The sequence below is a fragment of the Saimiri boliviensis genome, chromosome 11 (assembly GCF_048565385.1).
Source record: "Saimiri boliviensis isolate mSaiBol1 chromosome 11, mSaiBol1.pri, whole genome shotgun sequence".
Lineage (NCBI taxonomy): Eukaryota > Metazoa > Chordata > Mammalia > Primates > Cebidae > Saimiri > Saimiri boliviensis.
The window spans coordinates 39941733-39964122 of NC_133459.1; the positions used below are offsets into that span (position 1 = coordinate 39941733).

The window sequence follows — 22390 nt, forward strand, 5'->3', positions numbered from 1 at the left end:
CCACTAGGCTGCATAGTCAATGGATTAAAAACCGTTCTAGGAGTTACGAAGTTTGGGATTTATCCCCGGATCCACCAATACCTTGCTCTGACTTCTGACAAGTCAGTTTCTCTGGATGCTAATTTCTCCATCTGTAAAAAAGGAGGGTGGGGAGGAGGGAAAGGAACATTTATTACCTATAAAGTACTGAGATCTCTAATTATTAACAAATTGGGCTACATTATAAGAAAAGTTGGAAATTTAGATACAGATTTTTTTGCCATTAGAATATCTTGAAGTTGCAAGGTACCTTAGAGAAAGTACCACAGGTTTAATTTAACTAAGCCTCTATATTCACAGAAATAAACAATACAGATATTTGCTACATTTGGTCCCATGTAAATATTAAATTTAGTTTCCACCTAACCAGGTTGAGCCAGAATATCAAAAGACACTAAAAACCCATTAATATGGTGTTACAGATTGAACTATGTCTCCCCCAAATTCATACGCTGAAGTCCTAACTCCCAATGTGACTACATTTGGAGACAGGGCATTTAAGAAGGAATTAAGGTTAAATAAAGACATAGAGGTGAGGCCCTAATCTGATAATATTGGTTTCCTTAAAACAAAAGGATGAGACATGAGAGAGATCTCTTTCTCCCACACAGAAAAAAATGCCACATGAGGACTCAGCAAGAAGGTGCCATCTGTAAGCTGAGGAGAGTGGCCTCATCTCTAGCCTCTCCTGCTAGCATCTTGACGTTAAGCTTCCAGCCCCCAGAACTTTGAGGATTTAGATTTCTATTGTTTAAGCCACTCAGTCTGTGGTATTCTGTTATGGCACCCCAAGCACATGGTCACAGGACAAATGAGACTGCAGCAGTTCTTTGAGAGTACCTCAGTTCCCCTAAAGAACTTTCATTCTTGTCTTTATTACAGTCGGAGTGGTAGGACAGTAGAACAAAAACAAAGTAAAAACAAAACTAAAAATGCTGAATTTGGCATTAAAATTTTACCCTGATTTGAATCTCAACTCTATTTTGCCTTAATGTTTATTTTTTCCTTTAAGATTTTAGGCAAGTAACATGGCTGGGCATGGTGGCTCATGTCTATAGTCCCAGCACTTTGAGAGGCTGAAGCTGGCAGATCCTTGCAGTCAGGAGTTCAAGACAAGCCTAACCAACATGGCAAAACTCTTTCTATACTAAAAATACAAAAATTAGAAAGCATGGTGACACATTCCTGTAATCCTGGCTACTAGGGTGGCCGAGGCATGAAAATCACTTGAACCCAAGAGGTGGAGGTTGCAGAGATCACATCACTGCATTCTAGCCTGGATGACAGAATGAGACTCTGCCAAAAAAGAAGAAGAAGAAAAAAAAAAAGACTTCAGGTAAGTAACGTAACTGAATCTCAGTTTTCTTATTAGTAAAATGGGAATAATAATCCCAATGCTACTTGCTTCAATGGGCTGTTGTAAAGAATAAATGAAAAAATTACTTGAAAAGTACTTAATGGCCAGGTGTGTCGTGGCTCACACATGTAATCCCAGCATTTTAGGAGGCTGAGGTGGGGTGATCGCCTGAACTCAAGAGTTTGAGATCAGCCTGGGCAATACAGTGAGACCCCATCTCTAGAAAAAAATTTTAAAAATTTAGCTGGACATGGTGGTGCATGCCTGTGATCCCAGCAACTCAGGAGACTGAAGTAAGAGGATTCAGTTGAGCCCAGGAGGCTGCAGTAAGCTGTGATCTTGCCACTACACTCCAGCCTGGGCAATAGAGAGGGACCCTGTCTCAAACAAATAAAATAACAAAAAAATAAAAAGGATTATTAAAGAAAAAATTGCTGTTTAATACCTTTCTCACAAGGAAAAGTCAGATCATGAGTAATACAAAAGTATTTTGTAAGTAATACTTACAAAAAGGACATCACTCCTTTACTGCTTAACCCTCAAGGATTCTATGTTCACAATTTGAGTAACTACTCTGCAGAGTATCTGCTAGAATTACTTCTACTTTGCTACTTCTTCCTTTGGTTTTCTCTTATTGTTGGCTGAGACCTTTAAAATTTATGGTAAGGATAGGCATGGTGGCTCACAGCTGTAATTCCAGCACTTTGGGAGGCTGAGGCAGGAGAATTGTTTGAGCCTAGGAGTTTGAGACTCTGCAACATGGTAAAACCAAATCTCTACAAAAATATAAAAATTAGCCAGGCGTGATGGTATGCACCTGTAGTTCCAGCTACTTGAGAGGTTAAGGCAGGAGGATAGCTTGAGCTTGAGGTCAAGGCTGCAGGGCGCTATGGTCATACCACTGCACTCTAGCCTAAGCAACAGAGAGAAACACTGTCTCAAAATAAATAAAAATAAACAAAATAATATTTATGGTAGTGTAATCTTCTTGGAGGATGTGAGAGTGCCTATATTTATTCCAAAATATGGTAATGACACAAAGGGGCTGAAATAAGAACAGTAATGTGAATCTTCAAAATGCATGTTCAGAGCCCTGAAACATTAAGAGATTAGTCTTATGAAAACCCTAGAAAATATATCCTCTTCAATTTCTGAGAAAAGAGCACAAGAGTAAAGACTACTAAAATCCCAAGCAGTGCCTCCTGAGTAGCCAGTATTACAGGCATGTTCCACCATACTCGGTTAAATTTTGTATTTTTAGTAGAGATGGGATTTCGCAATGTTGGCCAGGCTGGTCTCAAACTCCTGACCTCAAGGATCTGCCAGTCTCAGCCTCTCAAAACTTAATGCAATGATAGAAACGTTCTATATTCCTGTTGTCCAATGGGTAGCTACTAGCCACATGTGGCTATTCAGGACTCAAAATGTAGCTAGTGCGACTGAGTGCATTTTTAAGTGCATTTAATTTTTATTAAATTTAAATTTAATTAGACATACACGGTAGTAGCTACTCACTGAATAGTGCAGATCTACAGAATGTAATATAATGATTCATATTTCTGAAAATCTTGGAAGGAAGTATAATACGTAGTAAAAAAAAAATCTGTAAGGCTATGGCAGTATCCTTTCAAAATGTAATAGAACAATCACAACAGGCCACCCCTTGAAGTAAGGAAAAGAAGAAAAATTCTTTATATATTATTATTAAAAACTTAGTTACAAATTATCACTTGGATATTTAACAGTAAAATTATTAATATATAACTATTGTTTTAAGTGTTTACTACATGCCAGATATTGTGTTAAGTATTTCAAAGAACAAGAAAGGAAGAATATTTCCCCCAGAAATGGAAACTGAAAAACATAAAAAAAAATGCAGCAAATGTACTTCTGAAAACTCAGTAAGAACTCTCAGTGTTAGATAAATCATATACCATGCCAATATGCACAGAAATCAAAATGGAAAAGCTGTCAGTGGTCATGGAGGTCAAATTACAGGGAGGCAGGAGACGGGACTGGTCTGGGATGTGCCACTCATCGGCCATTCTCTCTTATCAGCAAGGTGTTTGTTGTTTTGTTCTGAGATGGAGTTCCACTCTTGCTGCTCAGGGTGAAGTGCAGTGGCATGATCTCAGCTCACTGCAACCTCTGCCTCCTGGGTTCAAGCGATTCTCCTGCCTCAGCCTCCTGAGTAGCTGGGATTACAGGCACCTGCCACCAAGCCTGGCAAATTTTTTTTTTTAGTAGAAACAGGGTTTCATCATGTTGGCCAGGCTGGTTTCGAACTCCTGACCTCAGGTGATCCACTGGCCTTGGCCTACCAAAGTGCTAGGATTACAAGGCACAAGCCACCACGCCCAGCCAAGTATTCCTAGCACATCTCAGCGGATTCTCTCCCTCCAGCTCTCCTTCATTTACTTCTACTTTATTAGGAGATAAACATGATGAGATATAATATTCCTCTGGAATGATCCACCAGAAGAAGGGAGAGGAAGCTAACTAGCCAATCTCTTTCTCAAAGAAAGCACTAAATCCTGTCTCCTCCATGTAGCAGAGGTGAACAAATAAGAGGAAACATACTTCCCCCCTCCACTTGCTTTGTAGTAACCATACATCTTTGTGTATGCACAGAGAAGAATCTATGTGAACACAAGTATTTCCTTTAACAAGCAATAAGTGGCTAATAAAAATGCAGAGGCCATGACTTCCTTTGTCCTACAGGCAGTCCTACTATTCTTTAACTATGTATAATGTTTACCCTTTCCAGAGGCTTGCAGAGGTGTGAGGCACGGCATAAGAGAAGCGAATGCTTTTTGGAATGCTGGTTCATGCTTCTTGAATAAGGAAGAAGGTCAGTGGTTTCTACAGTACCATATCATACTTCCTGGCAGACCATATATGGATCTGATGTCATTAAATAAGTGGTGCATCCGCATCAACATCGTTCCAGTCAGTATTTGGAATAGGGATGATGACAGTCCTGGATGCTCCATTCTTGCCAGTCTGAACACATCAGAGGTAGGGTTTTATGTTTAATTCTAGGTCCTACATTTTAAATGAGATACAGATGCACAATCTAATTTAAAGAAAAGCAACAAGGAGAGTAAGAGTTTAAGAAACTAGGGGAGTTTAACTAGAAGAAAAGACTCAGGGGAAATATGAGAGCTGTTTGCAAATACCTAGAGGGATTTCACACAGGAGAGAGATGAGATTTGCTCTACTCATTCAATATTACCCCAAGGGAGAGAATTAGAACTAGTGAGTGGAAGCTATAGGTAGATAGGCCTCAGCACATTATTAGGAAGAACTTCCTGTCAGTTGGAGCTCTGTTTCCTAAAGTAGGATAAGCTCTCTGGGAAAGAAATGCATGAATTTGCCACACTGAGGAAGGGAAAACAGGTAAAATAACCTATTGGTGAAGATATTAAATCATTAGGAGGAAGAGGAAGGCTGAACTGGGTAACCTTTAAAGTTCCTTCCAAATCTGAGACTCCAAATATAAGTCCTGGTTTCATTATTATAAACAACACTGTACAACTTTAGGTTTTGCAGCATGGACAATATGTGTGTACATGTATGTACTTGCGTATACAAATATATACAATACCAACTTTCTCTCTGAAGCCTTACAGAAGTGTGACATGGGGGCAGACGACATAACAGTATCATCACCACCATCATCTTTTTTCTGTACTGCGTCTTCATCTACCATTTACTGGCACTGTGGTAGGCACTTTATATACCTTACATACCTTAGGTATTTCAGTTAGTTAGTTTTTAAGAGACAGGGTCTCACCCTGTTGCTCAGGCTGAAGTATAATGGCATGATCATAGCTTACTGCAACCTCTAACTCCTGGGCTCATGCAATCCTCCTACCTCAGCCTCATGAGTGGCTAGGATTACCAGTGTGCATCAATGTGCCTGGCTAATGTTTTTAGTTTTTGTAGAGATGAGGTCTCACCATGTTATCCAGGCTGATCTTGAACTCCTGGCCTCAAGCAGTCCTCCTGCCTTGGCCTCCCAAGTACTGGAATCACAGGTGTGAGTCACTGTACCCAGCCCCACTTTAAGTTCTATCATATTGCAGGTTTATGGGCAAGACCCAGGTCAATTATTTCCGCCATAGCTACTACAACGTAACTTGGCTGAAATCTCTTCCTTCTTTGAAATAATGAATAATGTGTGTCTGCTTTATTTTACACAGTAAATACAGTACTGAAAACTTAAGTGTAAATGGATTTTTACTAAAATATATTTAAACATACCAAAACAGCTAGTTAAAAGCAATCTTTATAAAAATAAGTTCAATGTTCACTGCAAAGTAATCTGCTCTACAAATTTAGATTTCATATATTGGATTTTCCCCTATATCATTTTATCCTCCATTCAAGTCAACCATGTCAAAGTCACAATGCAGTCTTTTCCTTTGTTCTTGGTAACCACTCTGCTGGTGTAAATACAGAACTGCAGATTTGGAAGAAATGTTGAAAGTCATTTAGTTTAACGTCTCCTCCTCCCTCCATCTCCAAGCCTACCATCTCTAGCCAATGTTTTCATTTGGTATACTTCTACTGGCAAAATTTTCATAGTGCCTATGTGTTACTTTAACATACATATAAGACATATTACCATAGCAGTCATACAGGGTTGGACAGGAACCAGTCCCCTTAGGAAGACAGAATGGGAGAGAATGATGTGTGTTATGACTTGACATCTCCACTAATTATAACATACTTAAGGTACTAAGATGTGTACATTTTTTTGTGGGGAAGTTGAATATCCCTTACCTCCTTGAAAGTCACTACTACTGTTGTTAAGAACAAACAGTTCCTCTTCAGAAGGTTTCAGTTTCTAGTTCTTTGTTCTATTCTAAAAAGTAACTGTATCCATTCATCTATCAGCCCTCCCTACCTCTGTTGTGCCCAAACACATCCAAGCATTTCCCATCACCTATTAACCCTCCTTCCTATCAAAAGCCTACCCTTGCCCCCTTGATGATGTCAACAGTAACCAATCAGAATTGGCCTAGATTGTGCAGTCCGACCACAGCCCACAGTGGGAGGACACAAGAACAAAGTCTGCATTAGGGAATAAAAACTGCTTCTCTCCTTTGTTCTGTGAGCTCTCCCTGGCCTCTGCCCTGCATGCAGGAGATGCCAGTCTGTAGAAGTAAACTGCCTTCTTGAGAAAACCTTTGCTTGAGTGTTAGTTCCACTTTGCAGAACTGAGTATTTTTAGCTCCAACAATCTGGGGGCTCATCTAGGATTCCCATTCTCCTCTAGAGAAAGGTCTCTAGTCCTCTCCCGTGAGGCGGTGTGCCCCGCTGCCTCGTTGTGTTGGCCTCAGAGGTAAAGGAGTTGAGACCCACGTAGTGTGATGAATAAACCCGGACTTTCAGCAATGCGGGAAAGAAGCTGGCCAGCAGCTTTTTACATATATTTATGTGTTTCTAGGTATTTCTGTGTGGTCAGTCACCCACTTAGAATACTGCACATACAGATCCTTTAAAAAAAGAACTGCGGCTCTTATTTTATTCATTAAACAAAACGTAATCTGAGCTGCATAACAAAATCTAAGCCTAGTAGTAACATGTTAAAGACAAAAAGACAAGTAAGTGTAAGCCCCTGTTCATGCTCACAAAGAACTCACAGATTAGTAGGAGAGATAGCAATTAAAATATACAATCATCATGTGATTTTTGTTATACAGAGTTCTGCTATAAAAAGTGTTCTGGGAAAGCAGGAGGGAATGATTAACTTTGCCAAGGGTGGGGGAAGGTTGAGGAAAGCTTCATGAAGGAGATGAAGTTGAGCTAGGATTATCAGAAGAAAGGCAAATAGGTATTTTAGGCATTCTTCTCAATTACACGGAATTGAACACAGAAACGGAAATGGACAATGCTAGCCATTTATTATAGATGAAAAGGAGCAGAGTAAGCTATGGGGACAAATGACAGAAATTGAATGAGCTGAGGCTAGAAAAGTAGAAAAAAGGCACCTTGTGAGGAATTTTGCTTGTCTGACTAAGTCAGTGGTATATTATATATTGAGGACTCTGGTATCATCCCAAAGATTATATGTTAGATACTGAAGGTCAAGATCTGAATTATTTATGGTACTTAATATCCATGAAGGGGTTTTAGCACTTTTTCACAGACTTTTACATACATCATTTCCAATGTTCATACAGTTGCATACTTACATGCCTACTAAATTCTGATATTGATTACGAACTTATGATGTAGTGGAAAGGTTAAGACAAGACTTAGAAGCAAAAGATCTGAGACCTGGTTTTACAACTATTAGTTACAGGATTTTGAATAAGTCTTTTAACCCATTATTGTTTCTATAAAACAAGATTAATAACAATACACATACTTATGAGATAATTACGTGTAGTTTCCAGATTATAAAGACACACAGAATTTGTAAAAAACTGCAGAATAAAATGTCAAGAAAGTTTTTTAATTCACTCTGTTTTTTGTGACATATATATTCATACACAACCTAATAGAATATAACTCTATTTGTACTATGTATAAATACAGGTTCTGACCTTTTCAAGGATCTAATTTTTGCATGGTTCAGCTATATTAAATACAAAATCATTCTCCCTTGTGCCCACCCCTCCCAGTTAGGACTCCACCCAAGAGTAGCCATTGTCTTGACTTCTATCACGTAGGTTAGTTTTGCCTGTTTTGAGTTTTATATAAATGAAATTATATCATATGTCCTCTTTTATGTCCTCTTCCTTCCACTCAACATTTTGTTTCATAAGAGTCATCCACTGTGCTCCTGCTAGGTATTTTTATTACTTGACTTAAAGCACCCAACAATTCTGGCATTACTGTTTCCATTTAGATTTTTTTTTTTTAAGCTCAACTTCTAAAGTTAAAGATTAAGGCACCCATGGTCACTCAACTTCTAAATGCAAAAGCTAATATTAAAGGTTGTCTGATTTCAGAAAGCCAATTATCACATGTATTTGTTTATAAGTGGGGGAAGCTAAATATCAGGTACACATGGATATAAAAATAAGAATAATACACACTAGGGAATTCACAATGGGGGGGTGGGGTTGGGAGGGTGCTGAAAACTTCCTGTTGGGTACTATGTTCAGTGATGGGATCAACGGAATCCCAACCCTCATGCAATATACCCTTGTAACAAACCTGCACATGTACCCCCGAATCTAAAATAAAAACAGAAATCAAAGAGAGATTGATTTCAAAGTCCATCCTCCTTTTGGTCTCCTTATGCCTGCCTAGTATAGTTTAAAATAACAAGAAGAACATCTCTAGTTTACTTATCATAGATCATATACAGTGTGTATGTACAGAGGCTTGGCAAATAGTCAAATCTTATACAAATATAAGAAAGTATTATTAGAGCAAAGAAGGAGCTACCTAGGGCACTGGCTTCCTGATCTTTTTTTTTTTTTTTTTTTAGACAGAGTTTTGCTCTCGTTACCCAGGCTGGAGTAGTGCAATGGCGCGATCTCGGCTCACCACAAACTCCGCCTCCCGGGTTCAGGCAATTCTCCTGCCTCAGCTTCCTGAGTAGCCGGGATTACAGGCACGCACCACCATGCCCAGCTAATTTTTGTATTTTTAGTAGAGACGGGGTTTCACCATGTTGACCAGGATGGTCTCGATCTCTTGACCTCGTGATCCACCCACCTCGGCCTCCCAAAGTGCTGGGATTACAGGCTTGAGCCACCGTGCCCGGCCCCTGATCTTTTTTGATTGTGATCCACAGACTTAAATCTAAGTGTTTTTTACAATGGTATACATTCCTTAAAACCTCACAATTCTATAAAAATAATGCTTGTAAGGAAAACAGAGTTAGGAATAGATACTAAAAATCTATGGAACTTTGTATCCTTTACACACATACATACATATACTAAATTAGTCTCACTGAACTAAAGTAAAAGGAAGAAGGAGTATAATCCATTTTAAAATAATTTCCAACTAAAATAATTTTTTTAAATAAAACTTTAATCTGTAATGGAACACTCCTATAGCTCTCCAGAACGTTACTCTTCTTAGAATGGCTTATTTCCCCAAGGTTTTCTGGAGTGAAGATTTGTTATTTTTTGTTTTTATTATACTTTAAGTTCTAGGGTACATGTGCAGAATGTGCAGGTTTGTTGCATAGGTATACACCTGCCATGATGGTTTGTTGCATCCATCACCCCATCATCTACATTAGGTATTTCCCCTAATGTTATCCCTCCCTTAGCCTCCTACCCACTGCTTTCCCTCCTCAAGCCCCCCAGCCCTGACAGGTCCCTGTGTATGATGTTTCCCTCCCTGTGTCCATGTGTTCATATTGTTCAACACCCACTTATGAGAACATGCAGTGTTTGGTTTTCTGTTCTTGTGTCAGTTTGCTGAGAATGATGGTTTCCAGCTTAATCCACGTCCCTGCAAAGGACATGAACTCATCCTTTTTTATGGCTGCATATGGAGTAAAGATTTGAAGGCATGCCATCATCTATAAACAGGTGTCAACTAATAAAAGCTTTTCATGGCAACAAAATGAAAATCTGAGGTCTCACTCAGATGGCTTTGGGGAGCGATAAGAGATTATTAGCCTGTACTTTTTTTAAAAAAAAATCAGTTTACATACTGCCTAAGCAGATCTTTGAAAGATGTCTATGTTGCAAGGGACTGGAGATCTCAAGATCAACTTTATCCTCTTAAGAGTCTAATAGGTTAGAATCCTGTATAGAAAACTATCTCCTTAGACAAAGATCCCTGACAATACATTAGATCCTCAACTGCTTCGGCCATGGAGATGGGTAAACGAAGTAATTTGGGCTCACTGACAAAACTGCATCCATAAACCATTCTGTAAATCCACTCTAAAGTCTCAGATATTTATCTTTTAAAAACAGAGGGAGTTATAAATCCATGGCATTAATCTGGAGTCTTGTATGAATCCTACAGAATTACAAACTTCAGGGTAAACATGGTTTCTCTGTACCAAGAACCTGAGATGAAAGATCTAGATTTGGCCTGGTTCATTCTATCACTGAGAAGTCATTTCCTCACCATTTCTTCAACAGAATTATCAGAAGGTTAGAACTCAGTGTTGTTTCTACAGTGCCTTCCAGGTGGGTCCCACATTTATTCCAAACTAGCTGCATGCCTGTTTCCTCATCATTCACCTCTAAAAGTATCTAATTTTATGGCTTCACAGAAAATTGAAATAAGGAAATTTATCAAGTGACATTAATTGTCTTCATATGAGCAACTCAAGCAATTGCTATGACATTCACTTCTGGTTGAAAAACTTTGAGACTAACTCTTTTCTCACCAAAAAGGGGCTTCCAGCAAAATGTGTCTTCTGTGATTCCAAAACAGTAAAGAACTCAAGAAGGGGCTCTCTTCTCTAGAGAAGTGACTTAAGAGGGGAAGAAATAATCTTTGAAATGTGATAAGACATTTGGCTAAAGCACATCATTGAATTAAAAAAAATAATAATTTGGGGTAATGTAAAAAGAATGTAGAATAAGCAAATTAAACAGCTCAGACAAAAAGTAGTGTTCGGTATTTATTAGGAACCTTCTTCACAGCAACTCCTGAGAATAATGCCCCTTTAAACAAGTCAGAAAACCTTTGTATGCAAGCACAAAACTAGCAGGAACCAAGAGGCATGAGAAGAAAAACACATATCCAGCTTCATTTCAGAGACCAAAGTTCATGGTTACTTAGCTTTGTTTTGGGGTGGGGGGGGAGAAAGAGGGGGGAAGCGCGGGGGAGAGAGAGAGAGAGAGTGAGAGAGAGTGAGAGAGTGAGAGAGTGAGAGAGAGAGAGAGAGAATGAATGTGTGTGTGTGTGTGTGTGTGTGTGTGTGTGTGTGTGTGTGTGTGTTTTAAGACCGAATCTCGTTCTTTTTGTGTATAGTGCAGTGGTGCAATCTCGGCTCACTGCAACCTCCACTTCCTGAGTTCAAGTATTCTCCTGCCCCAGCCTCCTGAGTAGCTGGGATTACAGGGGTGTGCCACCATGCCTGCTACTTTTTGTATTTTTAGTAGAGATGGGATTTCACCATGTTGGGCAGGCTGGTCTGAAACTCCTGACCTCGTGATCCGCCCACCTTGGCCTCCCAAAGCGCTGGGATTACAGGCATGAGCCACCGCACCAGGCTGGTTTTTTGTTGTTGTTGTTAGTTTTCCTAGAAATTTAATTTTTAGAACACAAGATGCCTTCCTCAATTTCCTCAGCTTTTGACCTAGTAATTCATCCTTTACTTTCATAAAATTTATTTTAATTATTTCTCATTTTAAGCATCTGGAGTCAACTGGACCAGGATTCATGGTAGACTTTACTGTACTTTTATATGGTAGTATTGTACTATTTAATTGTTTAGAGAACTCCAAAAATTTATTTCATCAAAATCATTGACAGGTATCTAACCTTGTTAAATTTAGTGTAATTCATAACTTTTTGCACCCTGATACTCCTGAATAATACAAACTCTTATTAGTGAAGGCAGGCTCACTAAGAGTACTGATTTTCAGTGAGGGAACAGGAGGTAGGAATAATCTGATGGAAAGGGAGGCTCCACTGCATTAAGGTGTTTCAGGATCTCTAGAGGTATCTGTATAATTAGAAAAAGCACCTCTCCTAGTCTACATGCTTCTCCTACTATCCTTCCCCTGGCCCAGGGTCTAGAGCAGAAATAGAAGAGTAATGTTCAGTATTTATTAAATAAAATGCATTATTAAAATTATTTTCACTTGTTTCTTTTAACTTTTAAAAACATGATTATTAGAAAAATGTAAAATTACATAGGTAGACTTACATTTTTCTAGTAGTCATACTTTTAAAAGTTAAAAAAGTGAAAAATGATTTTAATAATGCATTTCATTTAACCCAATATATCAAAATATTATTATTTCAGCAAGTAATCATAAAAATCATTAATGAAAGTATATTCTTTTTATAATGTCTTTAAAATCTGGTATATATTTACACTTACAGCTTACCTCAATTCAGATGCTAAATTTTCAACAGAAATACTTGATCCATATTTCAATTTCATAAATTTACACTTGAAAAAGAAAAGTCACATGTCCAAATTGTTCCAAACATACTTAAACTTTTTCTAGTAACTGAACTGAGATCAGTTTTAAATTTTAAATCTACTTAAAATTAAATACAATTAAAAATTCATTATATTCGGTCATATTAACCACATAGCTATCAGACAAAAACACAGTTCTGAAGGAAATATAAAATTAAACATTAAATACTTATTATGTGCCAAGCATTGCTCTAAGCACATTCCATATATTATGTTGTTCAATTCTCACTCGTCTATAAGGCAGGCACTATTACTATCTGCAGGTACTATTATTATCTTCATTTTAATGATTAGAAACCAGTGCAGAGAGATGTCTTACAATTTGCCCAAGGTTACACAGTTAGTACACGGTGGAGCTGGGATTCAAAACAATGGAATTTGGCCAAATTTCTTGTCTCTTAGGCTTAGGATTTTTCAAGGAAAACTGGGCTATTTAGTATGCCTTAGCAGCAAATGCAATCTTTTTCCTGTGTTTGAGTTACAGGTTCTCAGAATTGACCTATTTTCTTCCCTATATGATCCTGTTTTGACTATATGTTAATGTAAATTAGATCATATTACTTTAGATTACTTTCCAGCTTAAAATCTCCCAAAGACTCCCCATAGTCCTTTAAATTAAATCCAAGTACCTCATCCTGACCCACATAGTCCTGCATGATCTGATTCCTACTTACCTCTTCTACTTCATCTCCTACAGCTCTCACCATTTGCTCTGCTCCAGCTACACTGGTCTTCTCAACTTCTGCTGGAGGCCAAGTTCCTTATGATCTTGGGGCCTTTACACTACCTGGAATGTTCCACCTCAATAGTCACATAGCGGGCTTCTCATCCGTCAGGTCTTGGCTTAAATGTCACCTCCTCAGAGAAGTCTTCCCTGATCACTCAAAATAAAGTACTCACCTAGGCCCTTTCTATTATGCTACTCTTAATTCTCCACATAGTGGTTAGCACCCTTTAATATTTTCCACACCTATTTATTAGTCTCTCTCACTGGGGTGTTTATGTTATTCATTCAGCACTATATCCCAGTACCTTGAATAGTGCCTGTTATAAGGGGAGGTACTCAACAGATATTTATGAATGAAATGAGTATATGCTAATTAGCAAGGAAAAAAGACACAAAACTCAAGAATTGTATGACTAGAATAGTGACTACTTATTGAATTGAAAAAATATTATACTTGGATGGCTTGTAATTAGAACTCACAAATTGATTTCTGAGAGAAAAAAAGTTAAGGAAAATCTCTTAAGATGTAACAAAAACAAGTCAGGCACTATAGTATTTGTAAACTCTCAAATTCAACAGGATCATTACATAAAGGTAATGAGTGGATAGAAGGAGTTGAGAGACATAATCATGAATATAACTTAGCTTTTCATTCCTTAATAAGCAGACTCAGAAAAATAAGAATAAAAAATTTAGCTTTTCAAAGACTTTTCTGAATACAGTCCTTACAGCTTAAGGAAATCCATGTAATACAAAGATACATTCCATCTGATTAAAACTCATTTAAAAGATATGCATTGCGATGACAAAAGAAGATTTTACAAATATGAGTACACAGTTACTTTGCAGTACCAGAAGGAAAGAATGCCATCAAAGACCAGAAACAAAAAATATAATCGAGAACATCAATCAAAGCTGAGAGCCTCTAACCAAACATAGGCAAAAGACTGTATTTACTCCTTGGCCATATAAGTAGTCCAGTTTTCCTGAAAAATCAGCCAACCAACCAACCAACCCAAGCTCAGAAACAAGAAATGGTCATGACAGGAAATACTGAGATACCTGGGATTTTAAGACCCATGGTGGCATCCCACTCTATGTACACAAAGCTTTTTAGCTGCAGTGTTTGCCACTAGGCATTAAACATGCAGCATTATTTTTTATTACTTTTTAAGAATACATACTTTATTTCAGCCTGGACAACAAAGCGAGACCCTTCTGATAAAAAAAGATACATACCTTAAAAGGAGAAAAAGACAAGTACCAATATAAAGAACCTACTATAAATATAACATTAAGAAAGATTTAACAAAAGGTATTCACTGGAAAATTCAATGGATGATCTGTATGCCAGTAAATGAATTCACGCTACAAATGATACTTTAGGAACACAAATAGTATAGATAGATTCAAATAATAAATAACCTGGTAAAGGAAATTCATCAGAGGTACAAAGCAATGTAAGTTGTTAAAGTACAATTTAATTACAAATATTTAAAATGTATTTGCATTCCCAGGCTCCAAATTAGTTACAAACCTTTTACAGAAAAGTCTCATTAGGAGAAATATGTAATGTAGATGATGGGGTGATGGGTGCAGCAAACCACCATGGCACGTGTATATCTATGTAACAAACCTGCATGTTCTGCACATGTACCCAGAACTTAAAGTATAATTTAAAAAAAGAAAGAAAGAAAGAAAAGTTCCAAAGAATCAATAGAGAAATTTGAATACAGCTGGTGGGTAAAGGGAAGACAAATAGATACGTGATATTCACAAGTACTGGTAAAATTTACGTTGTAGCTATGATAATGTTTTTCATTGTAAAACCCTTTCACTTTTGTGGTATGTTTGTGATGGGCTTCAGGACATGGTAATCCTCAAATATTTTAAGCTGAAGGAATGTGAGAAAACAGCAGAAGCAGGAATGCAACCCTCACCTTCCTCCATCTCCTCCTTTGTAGAGACACATAAAACCTTCTCAGGTTTTATGCATTTTCTGATCTCTCCCTGAGGCAAGTCATAAGACCCTCATGTGACAGGTTCCTAGAGGAAAGGAGCCAGACACAGAGAGATCAAGAAGAATCTGAACAAACAGGTCTAAGTGACCCCCAGTTTACTACCATTAGATCATACCCACTTTGTCCGATTTTATTGCTCCCCAATTATCTACTTCATTATCACATCTAGCATAAAAATACACAAGTTTAACTGTTTCTTCAGGTTTTCATTTCTTTATGAAGCCATATGTGTCACTAGGCAATAGTGAAAAGGTAGGTCGGTGACAGCAAAGAGACTACAGAAAAACCCAACATTTATTGTTAACACTCCTTTACATATAATGACCATTTCAACACAATAAATCTAAGAGTTATCGGGCCCTATCTCAATTGCACACACATGTGCATATGCATACACACATATATGCACACACCTGAGGTTCAGAGACTAACATAACCAAGTTATTTGAATATCAATGAATATTAAGCCTGAGTAAACCTAGGATAAAAATCTGTACATAGGTTTTTAAATCTACCTGAAATCTAAAGGCTTTTATAATTTATTTTTCACAGATATCCAAGAAAGTGACTCTATCTCTGCTTTACATGGAGAGGTGCTTTAAATAATCAGAGCAATGTGAAATATACTTTATAAAATATAACAATACACAATAATTATACAAAATATAAATAACTTGTGTCAAAGTCCTTTATACTTTTCAAAATTATCTGACTCATATATTGTCTTACTTGAATTAGTTCTTTGTACACACCTTTTACATTTCAAGCAATTCACTTGAAATTAGGATCTAGATCTGATTTCTACATTCTTTGAAAAGGGCCTTGAATAGTAATTACTTAATAAACATTTACTTAAGGAAAGAATGTGATCCTCACCATAAATATGCAAGATGGCTAAACTATTCACATTATTCTTATTAAACAGTTGAAAAGATGGAAGCAGAGCATACTCTGATGCTATTTCTCAGCTAAATAGCTCATTTGTTGAAACAGGGCTCCAATCTTTTCCCATTACATCCTGACTCAAGAAAAAGAGACTAAGCCTGATTTTCCAACTGAGGGTCTGGCAGGGTGTCCAAAGGAAAAAGCTTTAATCACATTATTTTTTGAATGTTTGGAAAATCCTGAAATATGGATCTTAATGTAAATATAAACTGTTTGAAAACTTCTCGATTTCTGTTTTATTGCAACAGAATGGTAGAAGGAAAATGAAAGTGCTTCTTCAAAATGCTAAACTTGGTTGTAAGTTAATCTAAAACTCAAGAAAAATAAAATTTGAAATATAACAGCTAGCATTTATAATACTCAGCTCTTTAGAACAACTCCATGTGTATGTTATTTCTTGTGATTTTTCATAATATCCAGTGAAAGATTATTATTATACCCATTTCACTAATGGAGAAGCTTCAGAAACAAGTGTTAGTAGGTAGTTGAATTGGAATTTGAAACAACTTAAATCACACTTTTTGCAGTCTATTATGCTGTTCCTTACAGAGAACTAGTAAGTAGCTTTCTCATTGGTCTCTCTCTACTTTCATTCCATCTTATAAAAGAAAGCCAGAGTAATCCTTCTGAAATAAAGATTTGATCATGTGGCTTCTCTGCTTAAAACCTTTTGATGGGTCCATGTACCCTACAGGATAAAATCCACCAGAACCCTTGGCATAGTATTAATAACACTTCAAAACCTAAATCCTTTAAGATTTGGCCCCTTATTATATCTCCACCCTCATCTACTTCTTCTCTTTACCTTATTTTACTTTATTTTTCAGGATCTAGGGCTGACAATCTTCTCTTTACCTTCTCTACCTAAGTTATTCCAAATGATTTGCAGTCCCTCAACTTATCTGTAATGAAGCCCCTTTTCCTACTATGCACCCAACTCATCAACTTATAACCCATCCTTCAAATTTTAACTCAGAAATCAATGAATACCCCCTTTCTCAGCCTTCCTAGCTCCTTTCTCTAAATCATCATTTCCTCTTGTATGCTACCATTTATATCTGACTCATACTTATGGCATTTAAATGCCATATTAAAATTATTTGTTTATACACCTTTTCTTTCTTTTTGAGAGCGAAGCCCTAAGGGATGTCTCATTCATGTTTACAACCCTGGGATCCAATACACTGCCTGACAATAGCAGGCATCAAATACATGTTTGCTGAGCTGAATTTAAATATACTCAAAAACTACACAAACGTTAACACAGAATTTGGATATTACAAAATATAAATGTTTCAAAGGGGAAAAAAGTCTAAAACCCTTTAACTGAATTATGTACAACAATGGCAGTTGCCCTGAAGGTCCCTTTTAGCATTCTGTGCCCCAGCTGGGCCTCCAGAAGATTCATTACTTTCATATTACCACTGTGGCAATTTATTAATGAGCTCAGTAAAAGTAAGACAAATTGAAATGACAGCCCTGGCAACTAACATCTCTTATTTATTACTAGAGCTAGTCTCTCATTAGCAGTGCTAAGGATAAGCCTTCTTTATTGCAAAACAATTTTTATGGAGCATCTTCTAAGAGACCCACAAACACTGTGATTGGCACTAAAGGAAATCCAAAAAAGTATAGCTCCTCATTAAGACAGGCAAAAGTTAGCCGGGAGCAGTGGCTCATGCCTGTAATCCCAGCACTTTGGGAGGCTGAGGCAGGCGGATCACGAGGTCAGAGGTTCGAGACCAGCCTGACCAACATGGTGAAATTCCATCTCTACTTAAAAATACAAAAATGAGCAGGGCATGGTGGCACACACCTGTAATCCCAGCTACTTGGGAGGCTGAGACAGGAGAATTGCTTGAACCCAGGAGACAGAGATTGCAGTGAGCCGAGAGCGTACCATTGCACTCCAGCCTGGATAACAGAGCAAGACTCTGTCTCCAAAAAAAAGATAGGCAAAAGTTGTGTTCTTGAAAAATAACTCAACTGAAACACATAGATGTCTGTTAAAAGATACAGTAAAGACTCACTATATGATTCATCAATTATGGGTCAGCTGTCTATCCTAGGTCTAACTGAAGTACCACCAGGACTCTTCTAGTTTCACCATGATGGAGGCAGGCATTATAAGAATTTGCATGAGGAGGAAACCAAGAGTCAGAATTAGGCATTCTGGCAGAAGATCTGTAGAAGAAACCCTGCAAAGGTTTGAAGACTGAAAGCTTCTTGGCACCACAGCATCCCTACTTAAGGCTGATCTCGTGAAATAAAGCCAAATCATAAGCTGTTAACACAGCAAAAGTAAACTTTATAGACACAGATATGTTCTGAAGGAGAGAAAGAAAAATGACAGGAAAACCTGAGACAGAGGAAGATACTCTGTACTCACTGCTTTGCACTGATGACGATAGTACCTCCAGGAAACATCTCTAGTTTGATTTTCCAGGGCTGCTATAACAAAGTACTCTAAACTGAGTATCTTAAAACAACAGAAATTTATTCTCTCATAGTTGTGGAGGCCAGAAGTCCAAATCAAGGTTTTGGTAGTCATGTTCTCTCTGAAGATCCTTCCCCACCTCTTCCATCTTACAGTAGCTGCCAGGAAACTAATACAGATTTTGGCACCAAGAGTGGGATGCTACTCTAACAAATACTTAAAAATAAATAAGGGGCTTTGGAATGGGGTAATGGGTAGAGGCTGGAAGAATTTGCTTCATAGATAAAGTCCAGATTTCCTTGAAGAGATAGTTGGTAGAAATATGAGCACTAACGATGATTCTGATAGAGCCTTTGAAGGAAATGATCAACATATTATTGGACACCTGAGGGAAGGCAATCCTTATTTGTAATAGCAGAAAACTTGTCTGAATTATGTTGAGCTGCTAAGCGAAAAGCAGAACTTACAAGTGACAAACTTGGATATTTAGCTGAGGAGATTTTTAAGCAAAGTGTGGAAGTATGGCCTGGATTCTCCTTGGTGCTTATAGTAAAATGTGAAAGAAAGAAATTGAGAAATTAACTATTAATATTAAGCAAAAAAAGGAACAGTACTTTGTAATTTAGAAAATTATTTGCCTATCCAGATAGTGTGCTCTGGAAACAGGACCAAGGCATGGTATAGCTGGACAATCATTTGCACGTGATTCATGAACCCAGTCAATCATCTCTGCAAAAGCCAAGAAGAGATACAGTTACGTAGCAAACATATGTGGAGGACACTCTTGTCAGATGGATTGGACCTGCATTGCACAGGAGATGGACACGATTTTCGAGAATTTCATACCAGCAAAAGTACTACCAGCCATGACTGAAATGGACAGAGATGGAATGATATGCAGGAAGACTAACTCTGAAGGCAAAGCCACAGATGCAGAGGTCTGGGCCAATGACATGTTCTCAGGCTAAAATGGTAGGGCCGCCCCAGAAGTCCAGAGGACAAAGAATCAAGCCATAGAGAATTATTATTGGGCTCTGAAATCTAATGTAATTTCCCCTGTTGGGCTGTGAACTTGCTTTAGACCAATGACTCCCTTATTCCTTCCATTTTTCCCCTTTCATAATGGCAATGTCTTTCCTATGCTTATCTTACCATTGTATCTTGGAAACAAAAAGCAACTTGTTTTCTAGGCTTCATAGCAGATGGGAAGAAATTTTGTTTCAGGAGGGATCATACCCAGAGGCTCACTCAGAGTGAGCCTCTGGGTATGATCCCTCCTGAAACAAAATTTAGATGATATAAAAGATGATATAAAAGATAAAATTTGGAACTTTTTGAGTTGATTGTATTTAGATGGGATTTAGAGTTGATGCTGGAAGGAGCTGAGACTTTTGGCGATGTTGGGATGGGAGGGATATATTTTGCACATCAGAAGAACATAAATTTTAGGGGGCCAGAATTGTAAACTGTGTTAAATTGTATCTCCAAAATTCTGTGCCCCTGGTATCTGTGACCTTACTTGGAAATAGGATCTTTGCAGACATAACCATGTTAGGGTTAGGCCATGATCCAATGTGACTGGTGTCCTTAAGAGTTAAATACCGTATGAAAACAGAGATACACAGAGAGAACACAATGTGACAATAGAGCCAGAGACTGGAGTGATAAAACTGCAAGCCTGTGAACACCAAGGAATGAGCTAGGGAAAGGCAAGAAAAGATTCTACCCAGAGTCTCTGAGGGAGCATGGCCTACATAATACCTTAATTACAGATGTCTAGCCTCCAGACTGAGAGAATAAATTTCTGTTGTTCTAAGCCACCCAATATGTGGTACTCTGTTACAGTAGACCTAGGAAACTAAAACACTTCTTAATACTACCTAATATATATTTAAGACTTAGTACATACCAGGCATGGTATTAAGTGCTTTACACTGGTGACCACATTTAAACCTCACCGCAATCCCATGAGGCAAAGAAATAACTTTCTATTAAATCACTCTTAACCACTACACTAAACTTTCTCTTATATACCATGTGTTATGTAATTTGTCTGGTCTTTGTTACAGGTTCCTGGCACAGAGCTTCTAAAACCCTTGGAATTTGCCAAGTGATATAAATACATTTGTTATTCATAAGCCCCTGGGATCACACCTTAGTTTCTTTTAGTCAGATGGTTCAATATGTGGGTTAGTTACCAGAAGAACCAACCATATGATTAAAGGGCTGGGGCTTTGAACCAGTCCAACCTCTGGGGAAGGAAGGGGGCCTGGACACTGAGTTACAATTATGCCTACACAATGAAACCCTAATGAAGTCTTGACACTGAAGCTCAATGCTGCTTCCTAATTTGAGAACACACTGATGTGCTAGAAGAGTTGTGTGCCCCAATTCCATGGAAAGAGGGCACAGAAGTTCTGCAATTGAGATTCTCCCAGGCCTCACCCTAAGTGTCTCTTCATTTGGCTGTCCCTGATTTGTATCTTTTATAATAAGCCTGTAATCATAAGAACAGTACTTTCCTGAGTTATGTGAATTGTTCCAGTGAATTGCCAAATCTAAAGGGGATCATGGGAACCACTCAGATTTGTAGCCAGCTGGTCAAAAGTGTGGGTGGCCTGGAGATCCCACTTGAGACTGGCATCTGAAATGGGGCAAGTCTTTTTGGGGGCCATGCACCCATAAACTGTGGAGTCTTACTTTAACTCTGGGTGGTTAGTGTCAGAACTGAATTGAAATACATTGGATGCGATCAGAAGAGTTGGGGTTAAAACAGAATACCACAATTAAATCCTACAGTAGCTCAGTATACTCAGTAGTAACCAGTGTTTGCTACCAAATAGAAAAAGGTGGTGGGGCATGATGGCTCATGCCTGTAATCCCAGCACTTTGGTAGGCCAAGGTGGGCAGATCACTTGAGGTCAGGAGTTCGAGACCAGCCTGGCCAACATGGCAAAACCCTGTCTCTACTAAAAATAAAAATAAAAATAAATTAGCTGGGCATGGTGGCAGGTACCTGTAATCTCAGCTACTCAGGAGACTGAGGCAGGAGAATCACTTGACACTGGGAGATGGAGGTTGCAGTGAGCAAAGATTGTACCACTGTACTATAGCCTGGGCAACAGAGCGAGACTCCGACTCACAAAAAAAAAAAGAAAAGAAAAAAAAAGTACTATACAAGATACAAGTCACTTGGTCTTTAAGATCTTTGACTTTCATATAACCACTCTTACATACATTATATATTAATCAACATAAACTTTTTCTCATCTGTAGAATTGGGGTGTTCATTATTTCTCTTAAAAATAATAATTTTGGGCAGATGAATGGTGATATGTCTATTAGAAGAAAGAAGTAAAGTACTTGCCAGGTATTTGGGGATTGGGACTTATTTGCTCATGCAAGGCAAAGACACGTTCCCTAGTTGGAGGACCTATGGCCTGCTTTAATCACTCCTCACTGACCCCATATTATAGCAAACACCAACTGCACTGTGGGCAGGTAGCCGCTGAGGGAATTTTACCAGAGTTTTGTATATGTGGTTGGAGGAACTATATCCAATTCCTTGACTCATGGAATAATAGTTAATTTTCCCAAATGTTATGTGAACGAAACCCTATAAATACCTGAAATACATTTTAAAGCCAACATTTAGTGCAAAACTGATTCACACAGAAAGTGATTTTCATGATGGCGATTTTTTTAATGTCTCATCTCTAACTAGACTCTAAGCTCCTTGAAAGCAGGAACTACACTTACAGCTATC

General features: G+C 38.0%; 1 protein-coding gene across 15 annotated transcripts in view; it reads right to left on the bottom strand.

Moving 5' to 3' along the window:
* SCMH1 (Scm polycomb group protein homolog 1) overlaps nucleotides 1–22390 on the bottom strand; it is a 220635-nt gene that overhangs the window by 175810 nt on the left and 22435 nt on the right. For all 15 annotated transcript variants that reach the window (XR_005580771.2, XR_012512394.1, XM_074380617.1 and 12 more), the window contains exon 2: nucleotides 2–131. Coding sequence is in view for 5 of the 15 variants with exons in the window: in XM_074380617.1 (XP_074236718.1) it covers nucleotides 2–14 (13 nt within the window). In the remaining 10 variants the exon portion in view is untranslated. The remainder of the gene's footprint in view (nucleotide 1; nucleotides 132–22390) is intronic.